The 12740-nt window shown below is 46.7% G+C and overlaps 1 protein-coding gene across 3 annotated transcripts in view; it reads left to right on the top strand.

Moving 5' to 3' along the window:
* Window positions 1-289: 289 nt before the first annotated feature.
* Window positions 290-12740, top strand: part of CEP41 (centrosomal protein 41) — a 39270-nt gene continuing 26819 nt past the window's right edge. Inside the window, exons 1-3 of one of the 3 annotated variants that reach the window (XM_024554965.3) lie at window positions 290-404; window positions 4057-4151; window positions 11118-11181. Coding sequence is in view for 1 of the 3 variants with exons in the window: in XM_024554964.3 (XP_024410732.2) it covers window positions 372-404; window positions 11118-11181 (97 nt within the window). In the remaining 2 variants the exon portion in view is untranslated. The remainder of the gene's footprint in view (window positions 405-4056; window positions 4152-11117; window positions 11182-12740) is intronic. The other 2 variants (XM_024554964.3, XM_024554966.3) reach the window with 2 other exon arrangements.

The raw sequence follows: 12740 nt of genomic DNA, 5'->3' as shown, positions 1-12740 counted from the left end.
CCCCTCCTCACTTTCGAGCCCCTCCCCCACTCGGGGACCTGCGCAGCTGTCCGAGCGCAGGCGTCAGCCTGCCCCTCCCCCGCGCCCCTCTTCCCGCGCTATTGCAGAAGCCGTTGGGGCCCCGCAAAGAGCACAAAAGGCCTCCACCGCCAGCGTCCCGCGTTGCCCTTGGCAACCATTGAGGCGAGTCTCGCTTTACCGTGACCTTACGAAGTCGGAGTAAACAGGGCCCCTATTGGCTGGCCGGGGAAGGCAGACCAATGGGAGAAGAGGTTGTAGGGAGGCGGCTGAGCGAAGTAGTGGGGGTAGGAAGCTAGGGTTAGAGGCGACCGGTGAGGCTAGAACCCTGAGCGTGGTCGTTTGGAGCAAATATGTCTGTCCGGAGGCACATTGGGAATCCTGAGGTGAGGGTCAGGTCCGGATCGGAGAGGCGGAGGGGGCGGGCGCACCGGAAAAGGCTCCACGTGGGCAGGGAAGAGCAGCCGGCGACTTCCGCCGTCGGGAAGGCGGGAAGGGGCCGGCGTGAGGAGGGGTCTGGAGGGAGGCGGGGCGGGCCTGGGGGACGCGGAGTTGTGTCCGCCCTCCTGCGCTGAGGGGCCATCACCCCACACGTGCTTACTGTACACTGGCGCTTGTCGCCCAGAGGAGCGAAGTGCATAAAGACACAGCCCCTTCCCTCACAGGGTTTACAGTCTAGGAGCAGCAGATCGAAAATAAGTGACATCCGATTGAAGCCCCGGAACACTAAAGGAACAGAATTAAAAAGAGCCATCATTTCTTAGTATGGGGGTACAGAAAGAACAGGAATAAGCAGACCAAGCCTTTGGTAAAGGATGCAAAATATGACATTAATTTTTGTCCCACCCCACAGGACTGTTTACTTGGTTGTCTGTTTCACCCCTAGTGCCCCGCTGCATTTGTGTTCATTTAATTTCCACTAGCGCTTATTGCCCACCTTGCCATAGGTGCTAGAAGCACAGAGGAAGTAAGCCAAGGCCTTTGTCCCTTAGTAAGTTCAGTCTAGTGGGGAAAACCTGTGAACAGAATTTGAATGCAGTGTGCTTGGGAGCGAGGTGTCGAGAGGGCACAGAGGAAAGAGAACCCAGCTTCGGGAGAGGGGGGTGCTGGAGATGGCCTGAGTGGCACGGTTAGGAGCCACACGAAGAGGCACTACAGACAGGACTAGGTGAATCAAGTTAAGGAGGCGTGAGCCGAGGGAGGGGCAGTGCGCTGTGCAGCTGGCGGTGGGAGTGGAGTCTGCGAGGGCCTCCTGTGCCTGGCGACAACTCCTGGCCGCTCTGCTGAATACGAGTCGCAGGCAGTTTCAGCTCATGACGGATGCCTGTGAGCTCTGTTGAGAAAGGCGTGAGGCCGAGTTTAGGCTCTGCAGGAGAGTGCCGTGATAGGTTGTAATCTCCACCAGGGAGGTGGGGGAGGCAGGTGCGGAGAGTGGCAGCCTGCCACGACTGTATCTTGTCTGCTGTTCAGAACTCAAGAAGCTTTTGAAGAGGTTTAAGTAAAGAGTGACATGGTCCGATTTGCATTTTCGGCATGTGGTTGAGACACATTGTGGAGAAGGGCTTTGAGGAGCCCCAGACTGGGGATAGGGAAATTGCTTGGGCAGTAATTATGTTACAAACCTAAAGTAAGCCATAGAACAAGGGACAGAGTTGAGAAATGTTTAGGGGGTAAAGTCATCAGACTTCGTGATTAGCTTGGAGAAGTGAGGAAGGGACGGATGACTTAGGTCCCCAGCGTGGGCCGCTAGTCGTCGGTGCTGATAGCGCTAACAAGTCAGGAATGTGGGGGAAAGCGAAGTGCGGGGAGGAGGAGCAGGGACGTGCGATTATACAATAGCGTCCGAATGAAGATGTCCGGCTTACTCTCTTGGTTTATTGGAGCACAGTTTCCTGTAGTCTTGAGAAAGAGTGCATAAAAAACAAATATTTGTATATATGTCTAAAAATATTACTACTCTACCTTCATATTTATTTGCCCGATAGTTTGGTTGAGTATAGAATTCTCAGTTGGAAATCATGAGCATCTTGAACATTGTAGTCTTTTAGCAGCCAGTGTTGCCCTGCCGAAGTCCAAAGCCATTCTCTTCCTTTGCATGCGACTTGAGTTTTCCTTTCCGGAAGCTTGTAGAATCTTCTCTTTGTCCTAAGTGTTAGGATCTTTCACAGAGATATTCCTTGCTTTGAGTCTGCTTTCACCCATGTCGGTGGGCACCAGAAACTGAAGATTTTTTGTTCTGTAATATTTTTTTGAATTACTGTTGTTGAGTTTCCTCCCTCCCATTTTCTCCATCCTCTCTTTCTTGAGCTCATTATCCCGATGTTGCTTCTACATAACTGGCTCTCCGACTTTTTAAAATGTTGTCTCCTGTTCCACATCTTTGTCGTTTTGCCCTTTTTGGGATAGTTGTTTAACTTTATCTTCCAAACCTTTTATTGAGTTTTTAATTTCCGCCATCATGTTTTTAATTTGTAAGAGCTGTTTTAGACTCTGACGTCCTTCTTAGAAACTTTTATTTTGAAATGAATATAGATTCTCAGAAATTCGCAGAGATAGTACAAAGTCGTCCCATAGGCCCTTCCTCCAGATTCTCCCAGTCATAATTTTTTACATAAGTATAATACAATATCAAACCAGAAAATTGGCATTTATACACTGCGTGTATAGTTCTAGGGCTTTTTATCTGGTGCAGATTTAATATAATCAAGATTTGCATATGTGTAGATTTTGCAATCAAGATAGAGAACTATTCTGTCACTACAGCATCTCCTGGCAACCGCTAATGTGTTCTCCATTTCTGCAGTTCTGTCATTTTGAGAATATTACATAAATGGAATCAAACAGTATGTGACCTTTTAAGCCTGGCTTTTTCTCACCAGGATAATGCATCCAAGTTGTTGCCTGTAGCAACGGTTCATTCCTTTTTATTGCTGATTAGTATTCTGTGGGGTGGATGCATAACAGTTTGTTTAACCATTCAGCGGTTGTGGGGCACTTGGTTGCTTTCAGTTTGGGGCTATTACAAATAAAGGTATGAACGTTGGGGTACCGTTATTTGTGTGACACGAATTTTCATTTCTCGGGGATAGATGTCTAGGAGTACAGTTGCGGGGTTGAATGGTAAGTTTACATTTAGGTTTTTTTTAGAAATTGTCTGAATACCTACAACAATGGCATATACTACACCCATTATGTGGCATATAGATAATGGCCTGTCTAGACCGAGCCGTGGCCTAGACATGGAGCGGGCTCCATCATCTAGGTTTGTGCAAGTGCGTTGTACGCTGTGTGCACAATGCTGAAACCACCAACTGCATTTCTCAGAACGTACACTCGCTGTTCAGTGGCACACGCCTGTACCAGTTTTTGTGTGGACGTGTGTTTTCATTTCTCTAATAGTGTTTTGAAATACTTTTTCCCCTATGTGGTCTCAGTTTCCCCCAAACTGCTATTTTTCTTTTTGTTTTGTTGGAGATGTTTGTATTAGTAAGCCTGAGCTGTCACAGCAAAATACCACAGATTGGGTGGCTTACACGACACACGGTTTTTTCTCATACGTTGGGCGGCTGGAAAGGTCAAGGTCAAACTGCTGGCCAGTTTGGTTTCCAGTGAGAGGTCTCCCCTGGCTTACAGATGTGCTCACATGACGTTTCTGTGCACATGCGGAAAAGGCACAGGCTGTCTGGTGTCTTTTATAAGCACACCAACCTGTTGGACTGGTGCCCTACCCGTGTACTCATTTAACGTGAATTGCCTCTAAAGGCCCCGTCTCCAAATACAGTTCCATTGGGGACTGGGGCTTCAATGTATGACTTTGGGGCGGGGGCACAATTCAGTCTATAGCAGTGTTCTCAGGCTTCTTGTATTCCTCAATTGTTAATTTACGTTTTCATGTAGGAGACTTAAAAATGTGATTGGGATCTTCATATACTTGGGAGAGGCTTGGTGCTGATGAGCTTAATTGCAGAAAGATCTCACTGAGCCATGATTGGGGGACTCCCTCTCCCAGTGTTCCCTCCCTTCATCTCTTTTCTCCAGGCTGTTCGTGTACCTCAGAGCACCCCACTCTCCTGAGAGTAAAAGCCCAGTTGAATTCCTGGAGGAATTAGGACTGGAGCTAAATCTCAACACTGGTATGCATCATTTGTTTAATCCCCCTGTTTTCAGTAATGTATCTCCGCCTTTCCCGGTGGCTGGAGACCTCCCAGTCCAGAAGTCCTTTTCGGGGACCAAAGCTACAGATACGTGCCATGGTGGGGGAGAGGCAGCCACCCCATGGCACAGAGGGGAGAAGGTTTTGGAGTTCCAGTTGCTTCTCAGTCAGTCTTCAACCAGCCTTCCTTATTTCAACTACTCCTTTTATGCCCTCCTTTGGAGGTGCCCGGCCCTGTCAATTCCTAAGTCTGTTAAGAAGTGTTCTTGGCTTTCCCTTTGAGTCCATCGAGCCATTTTCACTTGTTAGTGTGTTTAGTTCTGGACTTCAGAAATCTATTGCTATCACTTCTCCCACTCTCTGTGTTTTGAGCATTATGTCCCTAAAATAATGTCCTTCCCGTGGGGTTTTACTGAGGTTTGGGAAGGAAGGGAAGTTAGATGCACTTGTTCAGTGTGCTGTCTTCAGCCAGTAGGTCGTGGGCTGTAATTCTTTTATTTGCTAGTTTATTTCTGGCACACTTACAGGAACAGAAGATAGGGTCCTTGTCTGCATTGTCCCACTGCCTGGCACACGACAGTTGTTCCTTAAATATTTGTTAAACGAGTAAATGAACATACGTCTAAGCTGGAAGATGTCACGGCTGGCGTTCTCTATCGAGAAATCAGAAGCTTACAAATGGAATTCAACCTAAATATTTGGTCTGCAGAGAACCTATAGATTGAGAAGATAGAACCCAGGGAAACCCAGGATCATGGGTCAAAGTTGTTATTTGAAATCAGTAGAACTGGACCAAATTAAAATTCCCATTAAAGGAAAATGTTTTCCATTAAAAGATCTATTTTAAATGCGAGATTGCCTAACATGAGACTTTGAAAATTGACACCCACTCCCTTCATTTTATGGACTTCCTCTCTACAAAGGAAGTGAGTAGAAAAATTCTGAACAAAAATGTATAATGGTATTTTTTTAAATCTTGTAAATGTAAATCTTATTACGTATGTTGCGATGGAGATGTGAACAGCCTTGTGAGTTCCGTTTTGAGAGAGGTGGGAAGTCAGAAAATCTCATCAATTTTAGTGATTTGGGATTCAGACAGTCTCACTCAAGTTTTTGGTCATTTTCTTTCAGAAAAATCCTATTGTCAACTTCCCATTTTCTCCCTTCTTCTCCAACATCCACGTATTTCACAAAACCCAGTCTTACTTGTGTATGTTAGGAATCTGCCAAACACTCTTTTGATTGTGTGTCCCACGGCTCAGTATTTTTACTTCCATCCACTGTCTTCAGGGCCTCGTCCATTCAGGGTTCTCCACTGGGAGTCTGCCCATCCATGTCCACCCTTCCGCCACAGGATTCCATACCCCTGTGGTTCTTTTGGGGGCAATTATAAACTCCTTTGAAAATTTGGTGAAAGCTAAGGACCCTTTCCCCAGAAACTCACACGACAGTTTCATAGGACTCATGAATATCCTAAAACCCATCAGTGGACCCCATATTCAGAGCTCATGCCAGAGTGAGGCTGCAGTAAGAGTTGAGGCTCTAGAACCCGACCACCCAGCTTAAATCCAGCTTCCACCACTCCTAGAAGCGCAGGAAGCTCAGTGAGCCACCCCACCTCTCTATTCCTCTGTTTCCCAGTATGTAAGATGAGGATAATGACATTTCCCTCGCGGGTGGTTGTGAAGATTAAATAAGACAATGGGGGTAAGTGCTTAGGGAGTGCCTGACGACACAGTGGAGTGCTGGGTAAATGTTCGCTGATTACCTTCGCTATTGTTGCAGTTGTGCTTGGGCCTTCTCCAGGAAAGCGCCCAGCAAATGTGCCGTTCCCTACGCATGCTGCTAAAGATGGTTTGCTATTAAAAATTTCTCCACGTGGAATACTTTTCCCATCCTTTTCCCCCATCTTTTTATCCATAGAAGCTCAACCCTTAAAACACAGTCCCATTTCTTTCACGAATTCGCCCTTTTCACCCCCAGTGTGTGAGCTGTTTCTTCGTTTCACACTCCGAGAGCCCTCAATGTTTGTGCTGCCCACGTGGCACGAGCCTGCACACTGCACGTGGCTCCGGTCTCAGGACCGTCTTCCCATTTGGCAGTCCTTGCTGCTGTCACACAAGGGCCAGGCCTTGTAACGGCCACAGAGATCTACAAGGTAGAGCCCGGAGCCCAAGTCCCAGGAGTGAGGAGTGCGAATGGTACCGAGCGCTGTGGCAGCCCGCGCCGGGAAGGGACTTCTGTCAGACTGGTGCCTGCGGAGCAGTCTTCCTGGAAGATGAGTCTGTGCTGGCTCTTGAAAGCTGAATGGAACTTAAGTAGCTAGGGTGGCGTGGCTGGCCAGGGCATTGTCTTTTGACCACCCTAAAGTGTAAGTTCTCGAAAGGGTCTTTGGCGGCCTGGAATAATACCACAAACATGAACTTTCTCAGTGTCTCCGAATGGGAACTTCATCATGAGCCCCTCGCTTACATCTTTATCTTAAACACCGTGTTTCCACAGCTGACCCTTCCATCTGGGCACCGGTCCTCGTCCTCTCCCTGTTTCCATACCTGCCCTCCTGCCTCATTTCCAGCCCTTTCTTATCTAGTCCATTAGCCCATCTAGTCCATTAGTTGATCTAAACCTCATCCAATCTCTCTTCCAAAACAACAGCAAAAACCATTCCTTAGCAACTCTCAAGGGGGTAAAAATGACCATCTGGCCACTGTGCACTTCTTCCCTGCTGCTTCCCCTCACACCCAGCCTGCTGTTTTCACTCTGACGGTCGGTGTACCGTCACCACAGCCACCAGCGCCGTCAGCGATATCCCGCGTGACTAGCAACGACTAGCAATACTGCCTGTCAGCAGTACTGGTTTACTCAGTCCACGTCCACTTGCCTGTTGTTCTCTTACTTGGCCCGCGTTCGCTTTCGCTGACTAGACAGCACACATCTCTGATGACCACTCCTTTCTTCCCGATGCTCCAATTTTCACGACCCACTTTCCTCTGTCCTCTTCTGAGTCTCATCTGCGACACTTTTCTCCACCCGGCCTTAAATGGCGGGGTTCTTCTTCTCAGGCTACACGCTCTCTGACAGCGATCTGTCCGATCCAATGGTTTCCTCTGCTGCCTCTATGCTGACAACTCCCAAGGCTTGTTTTTTCTCGGCCAGACCCCTCCTGGCCTCCCGACCCAAACAGCCAGCTCGCCACTTCCATCTGGGATGACCCACAGACACCTCCTGTTCAACATGCCCCACACGGAACACACCGTGTTTTTCAGTGTTCACTTCTTCCTGAGGTCCCTCGTTGGGGGAGTGGTGTCATTGTCCTCCCCCGTTACACCAGTGAGTTTTAAGTCATTGATTTCACATCTCAAACATTTTTTTGACACTGTCTCTTCCCCCTCGTCTCTACTGTGACTTCCTTAGGACACAGATCCTCTTAGTGCACGCCTCTTAACTCATCTTTGTGTGTCCATTTTTAAACTGATTTGAGAGAGAAAGAGAAACATCAGTTCGTTGCTCCACTTATGTATGCATTCATCGGTTGATTCTCATGTGTGCCCTGACCCGTGATCGACCCCCAGTCCCAGCGTGTGGGAAGGACACTGTAACCAATGAAGCTACTTGGCAGGGCACATGTGCCCACCCTTGACTGTGACCCTGAAAGCTCTCCAGAGCACTGCCAAAGTGGTCTTTCTCAAACAGAAATACAGTCTCATCACCCCTCAAACTGTCTTCCGTGACTTCCCACCACCCCCACTAGGGTTTTTCAACTTCAGCACCATCGACATTTGGGGCCAGCTCATTCTTTGTTACGAGGACTTTGTCATTGTAGGACGTTTAGTAGCATCCGTGGCCTCTACTCATAGGTGCCAGTAGCCCACCCACCACCCAGTTCTAACAACCTAAAATGTCTCCAAACATTGACAATTGCCCCTTGGGGCGGGGAGGGGGGAAATTGCCCTTGTTTGAGAACCAGTTATCTACTGGATAAAATCCAGAGTTCTTAGTGTGGATACAACGTCCTTTAGGATCTGCTCCTGTCTGTCTCTCCAACCTCCACTGACCCCACAATGCCCCCTTTGGCTGCCCCCAAAGAGCCTGTAATAATACCACAGACACGAACCTTCTCAGCATCTCCATCTACCAGTTCCCAGGAACCTGGTAGCTCCCACCCTCCACTCCTTTAGCCTGGCTAACTAACCTGGCCCTCAGATTTCAGCCGAGAAGTCACCTTCAGGGAATGGTTCTTGCCTTTTTTTGGTCCGACTTAGGGGCCAATCTTACAGGCTCCTGTTGCATCCCCTGCCTCCCTCTCCTTGTTTATCAATGTGCCACCTCGTTGTTCAGTTGTCTTTCTTTCCAGCATCAGCGAGAGCTGGACGGCTAAGGCTTTTGCACCTCTGTGTCCTCAGAACAGTGGCTTGCTCCTAGAAGGCACCAGTGAATGTCCCCCGAGTGAATGCTTGGCACCCAGTAAGGCTTTGTTGAATGAACGGTTTTCCTTGAAATAGCTTCTTTCCCAGTTCTTTCACTTTCCACCATCCCATCCTGTTTATGTAATTGAAAAAAAGAAAGCCAGTTGGTCAGTAGGTCATGAAACAGTCACCCCAAGGCAAGAATTTTAATGAAAAAAGTATGGCAGTTCCCTAAAACCTCCGGTGCTCTGCTTAGAGTGCAGCGCAAGTGATTTCACGTCGCGGTTGGTACTAGAAAGTCAGGAACGAGCAGTTGGACCGAAATGGGAAAGAAACACTACATTTCCCTACTGCAGCGTATGGATTTCTCATTAGTCTGTGTGAGGGAGAACCAGGGGCGGGAAGGGCTCAGCGGCTGCAGCTGTCTGCACTCCCCCCGTCATTCTGCTGCCACCACACCTGGTCCCCAGGGACACCCTCACTTCTCAGCTATGTTGGCTTAGGTATGGACAAATCCCCTTGGTTCAGCAGAGACTGGCCTGGAATTTCTCAAAAGAAGCCTTGCTAGGCAACGATGGGAAAAACAAAACAAAAGTGAAAACAGGAAATAGCATATAGAAATTACAAAATACGGAGAGCAAGATAGAAAAGAGAAAAGCCTAAGATAACTGAATTCTAGTATTAGCTTTTCTTGACTCAATTTACCAGGAATGTGTTTTTCCTGGTTTTCCTGTTCGCTTTTTGGTTTTTGTTTTATTTTTGCTGTGATATTGCCTTTCTCTGGGGAAGTCCCCCTTTTTAATCTTTGAATATTTTCTTTCACTTAAGAATCTTCATCCTCATCTACATCTAGGAAGGAGCTGAAATTGGCATTAGAGGCACTTTCCCTTCTAGACAGCAGGTCGCTGATCAGACAGAGAAACCCTTCTCTCAGGATAAAACCTCTCAGGGGTCCCCCCACCCACATCTGAGGACCAGTGCTAAGCATCCATGGCCAAGGTTTTACTTAGTAAAAAAAATCTAGGTAATGTCAGTGAGTTTTTAAATAATACTAAAGGGCCAACCTTTTCATTTTGAGATTTTTTTCTTTCCTTTTAGACACTAAAATAGCAGATGGCAGTTGTGAGCAGTTAACTAAATGCCGTAGTTGCCTGTGTTTTTCCAGGGCAGGTGATGCGGGTTTCAAGTTTGACGTGCTCTCTAAGGGACCGCCTGGCTGTGGCTATAATGCAGTCCTCATCCGAGATATCCACTTACAGATCGAATAGCAGTCCACTTACCTACCCAGTGCTAAGTCCGGGGTGCATACAGATTTGAGGGAGCTATTGTTCCTGCCTTCAAGGAAATGCTAGACTAGAGAGGAAGGTGCAGGTATAAACGCTGTTGCAGGGTGTCCATACTCCGGAGCCAAGCAAGAAAAGGCAGTACCCAATTCCACCTGCGACAGCTTACGGAGGAAGTGAAGTTTTGCCCAAGGACGGGCTGAGAAAAGGCACGCATTTGCTATGACTGGAGAGCTGAACACGTGGCACATTTGGGGGAACATTCGGGCCACTTTGACTTGGGAACACGTGGGTGAGTGGCAGACGATGAAGCTGGAAAGTCGTTACCCAGTTGTGATTTCATATTCCACAGCTACCTGTCCCCTGAACGTAAGGTTTTCATACTTGTAGGCCAGAAGAAAGCCTAGCAAGAAATCTATGTTTTGTAATGTCTTTATTCATTAGCCTTCCTTGCTTAATGGCTTTTGAAAATGCCACTAAAATTCAATATGGGTAAATGTCTTCAGCTTGGATTCAGAGTTCACTGGCAGGGTCCAGGACAAGGAAGACCTAAGATAGGCATTCTTGCTGACCAGAAACTTACCCTGAGCCCGCGCTGTGCCCCAGTGGCGCCGCGAGCAAATGCTGTCCTACTGACGGCTGTGGAGCCTCAGGCTTCAGGCAGGCGGCGGGAGAGGCCTGCCGGTGCGGGCCCTGGCCGCGCATCGCCTGGGCCCTGTGCTCAGTTCTGTCTGGAGCCGCGCGCTACCTTTTCAGGGGAGGTGTGGATATAATCTCGAGGGGCTCTCAAGGAGATGGCCTGTAAACCATCAAACAAAGTAAACCTAAAAGGGAGAATGAGAGAGCTGCCGTTAGTTATCGTAACTGATTTCTTGACGCGGAGTCAGGGGCTTATTCCGGGTTGTAGCAGTGGACTGGATGGGAATTAGTGACCAACTTTGGCTCAGTGTCAGAAATAATTCTTGAGAGCTTTCTTCCGAGTCCTTTTTGAACACACTGCCATGAGGGTATTGTGACAAAAATGGAAATGTTTTGACAGAAACAAGATAACCCGCTTCACCTGTAGAGATGCTGTAGCAAGCGGTCCTGGAGTCCTATTTTGAAGGGATTGTTGGACCTCTTGGGCTCTTTGCATCTTTAAATTCACTGAAAGTTTAGCATTCGTTCTGTTCCTCTAAGTATCTGACTCTTTCCCCACGTTGCCACCCTTATTCTTACATTAACCCAATTTATTGTGAATTTTTAAATTTTTTTTAGTATCTGACCAAAAGGATACCACAAAACCCAAAGTATCAGCATATCAAGTCAAGACTGGACACAGGTGAGTAAAGATTAGAAAATTACCACTTTTTAAAAAATCCAGTAGCTAATACTGACAAGAAGCAGCATGTCATGCGTGGTGTGAATCACAGGTAAAAGGTTCTCACTGTCTTGGTTGATGTTTTTCTGGGCTTAGGGACTTATCTTTGAAACCCATTTTTCAGATTACCAGTTAAAATTTCCATTCACATAATTAGCTTATTATAAATTGATTAAAACATTGTTCAATATGTTGCAGGACTAAAGCTAATAAACAACAGGTGGTCAACCTCCACTTGGGGACACCTTGAGTATGGTCCTTTAAACAGGGAGTATTAGATTATACTTGTGTGTGTTTGTTCAATTTGGTATTTGCCGAGTCTGGCTACATGCAGAGTTATGGCCTATGGGACTAGAAAGATGAGTGTGAATTCGTGATTTTTGCAATCAAAGCGCTTAGATTCAAGTGGAGGCAGACAGACTTGAATGAGTAACTGGAATACCAGACAAAATTAAATTAGTGCTGCAATTCAGGTAAAATGAAATTTGAGTGCATTACTGCTGATTTCCATGCTGTTAACATTTTTCACCAGGCCCCTAGTGGGTTTGCAGCCTTATGAGGTTTGGGTTATTTATTTGTTTATAGTTTTTTTTTCAAACTTTTAAGGCCTGCTGCGGAAAATCCACCCTATTAAGATGGTTTCACTAGTAGATGGAGGTATGGCATGCCGTTAGCACTACTGAGTGACCCACCAGCAACCTGAACACAGCTGAGAAAACAAATTGGGATGTTGACTTTGTTTAAATCTCACTCATTTTGTCTTTGTCTTTCTCCAGGCTTCCTCAAAATCATAAACTTCCACTGTACATGTTTCCTCACATAAAATAGTCTTACAAATGTTTTAAATGAACTACATTTGCAGGTACTATTCCTGGGGACCTTTCTCTCAAACATTTCCATGCTGTACAGGTACTTCCTTACAAATACCCTGTTGGACGGGAGGTAAAAATGTTACCTGTTTTTGAGGAGGGGGAAACTGTGGCACAGAGAGTGCGATTTACCTGAAGTTCAGTAAAGGAGACGGACCTAGGATTTATATGCAGGATGAGGAAGTTGATGTCAGAGACCTGGTGCGAAGTCCTGTGTCCGTACGTCTCTTAGTCCTGTGTCCCGCCTCTCAGTCCCGTGTACCGTCCTGATATTGCCCCAGCCTCATTGGCCACAAAAGCCTTCAACCCTTCCACCTCTACCTGTGCCCTCGAAACTGTGGCCCTCCCTTCTGAAATAAGCCATTCTGTGAGGGAAGCACTTTGATGAAAAATGCCGTGTTTTCTCTGAGGAATCCGATAGCACTCTTAAAACTATTATAAAGGAATACATTTCTTTTGGAACCTTCTTAAATTTTTTTCAAATATATAGATTTGTCTATAGCTTCATAGTTTTGTCTCCTGGAAGTTGAATTGGGATTTGTGAATGAAAAGCCATTTCTCTTCAATTTCTCAATTCATGACCAAAGTTTGATTCAATATAACAGAACCTGAAATTAATTTCAGTTTTTTAAATTGAGATATTTATATCTT

The sequence above is a fragment of the Desmodus rotundus genome, chromosome 6, assembly GCF_022682495.2.
Source record: "Desmodus rotundus isolate HL8 chromosome 6, HLdesRot8A.1, whole genome shotgun sequence".
In the NCBI taxonomy this organism is placed as follows: Eukaryota; Metazoa; Chordata; class Mammalia; order Chiroptera; family Phyllostomidae; genus Desmodus; species Desmodus rotundus.
This window is presented reverse-complemented; position numbering and strand designations above follow the sequence as displayed.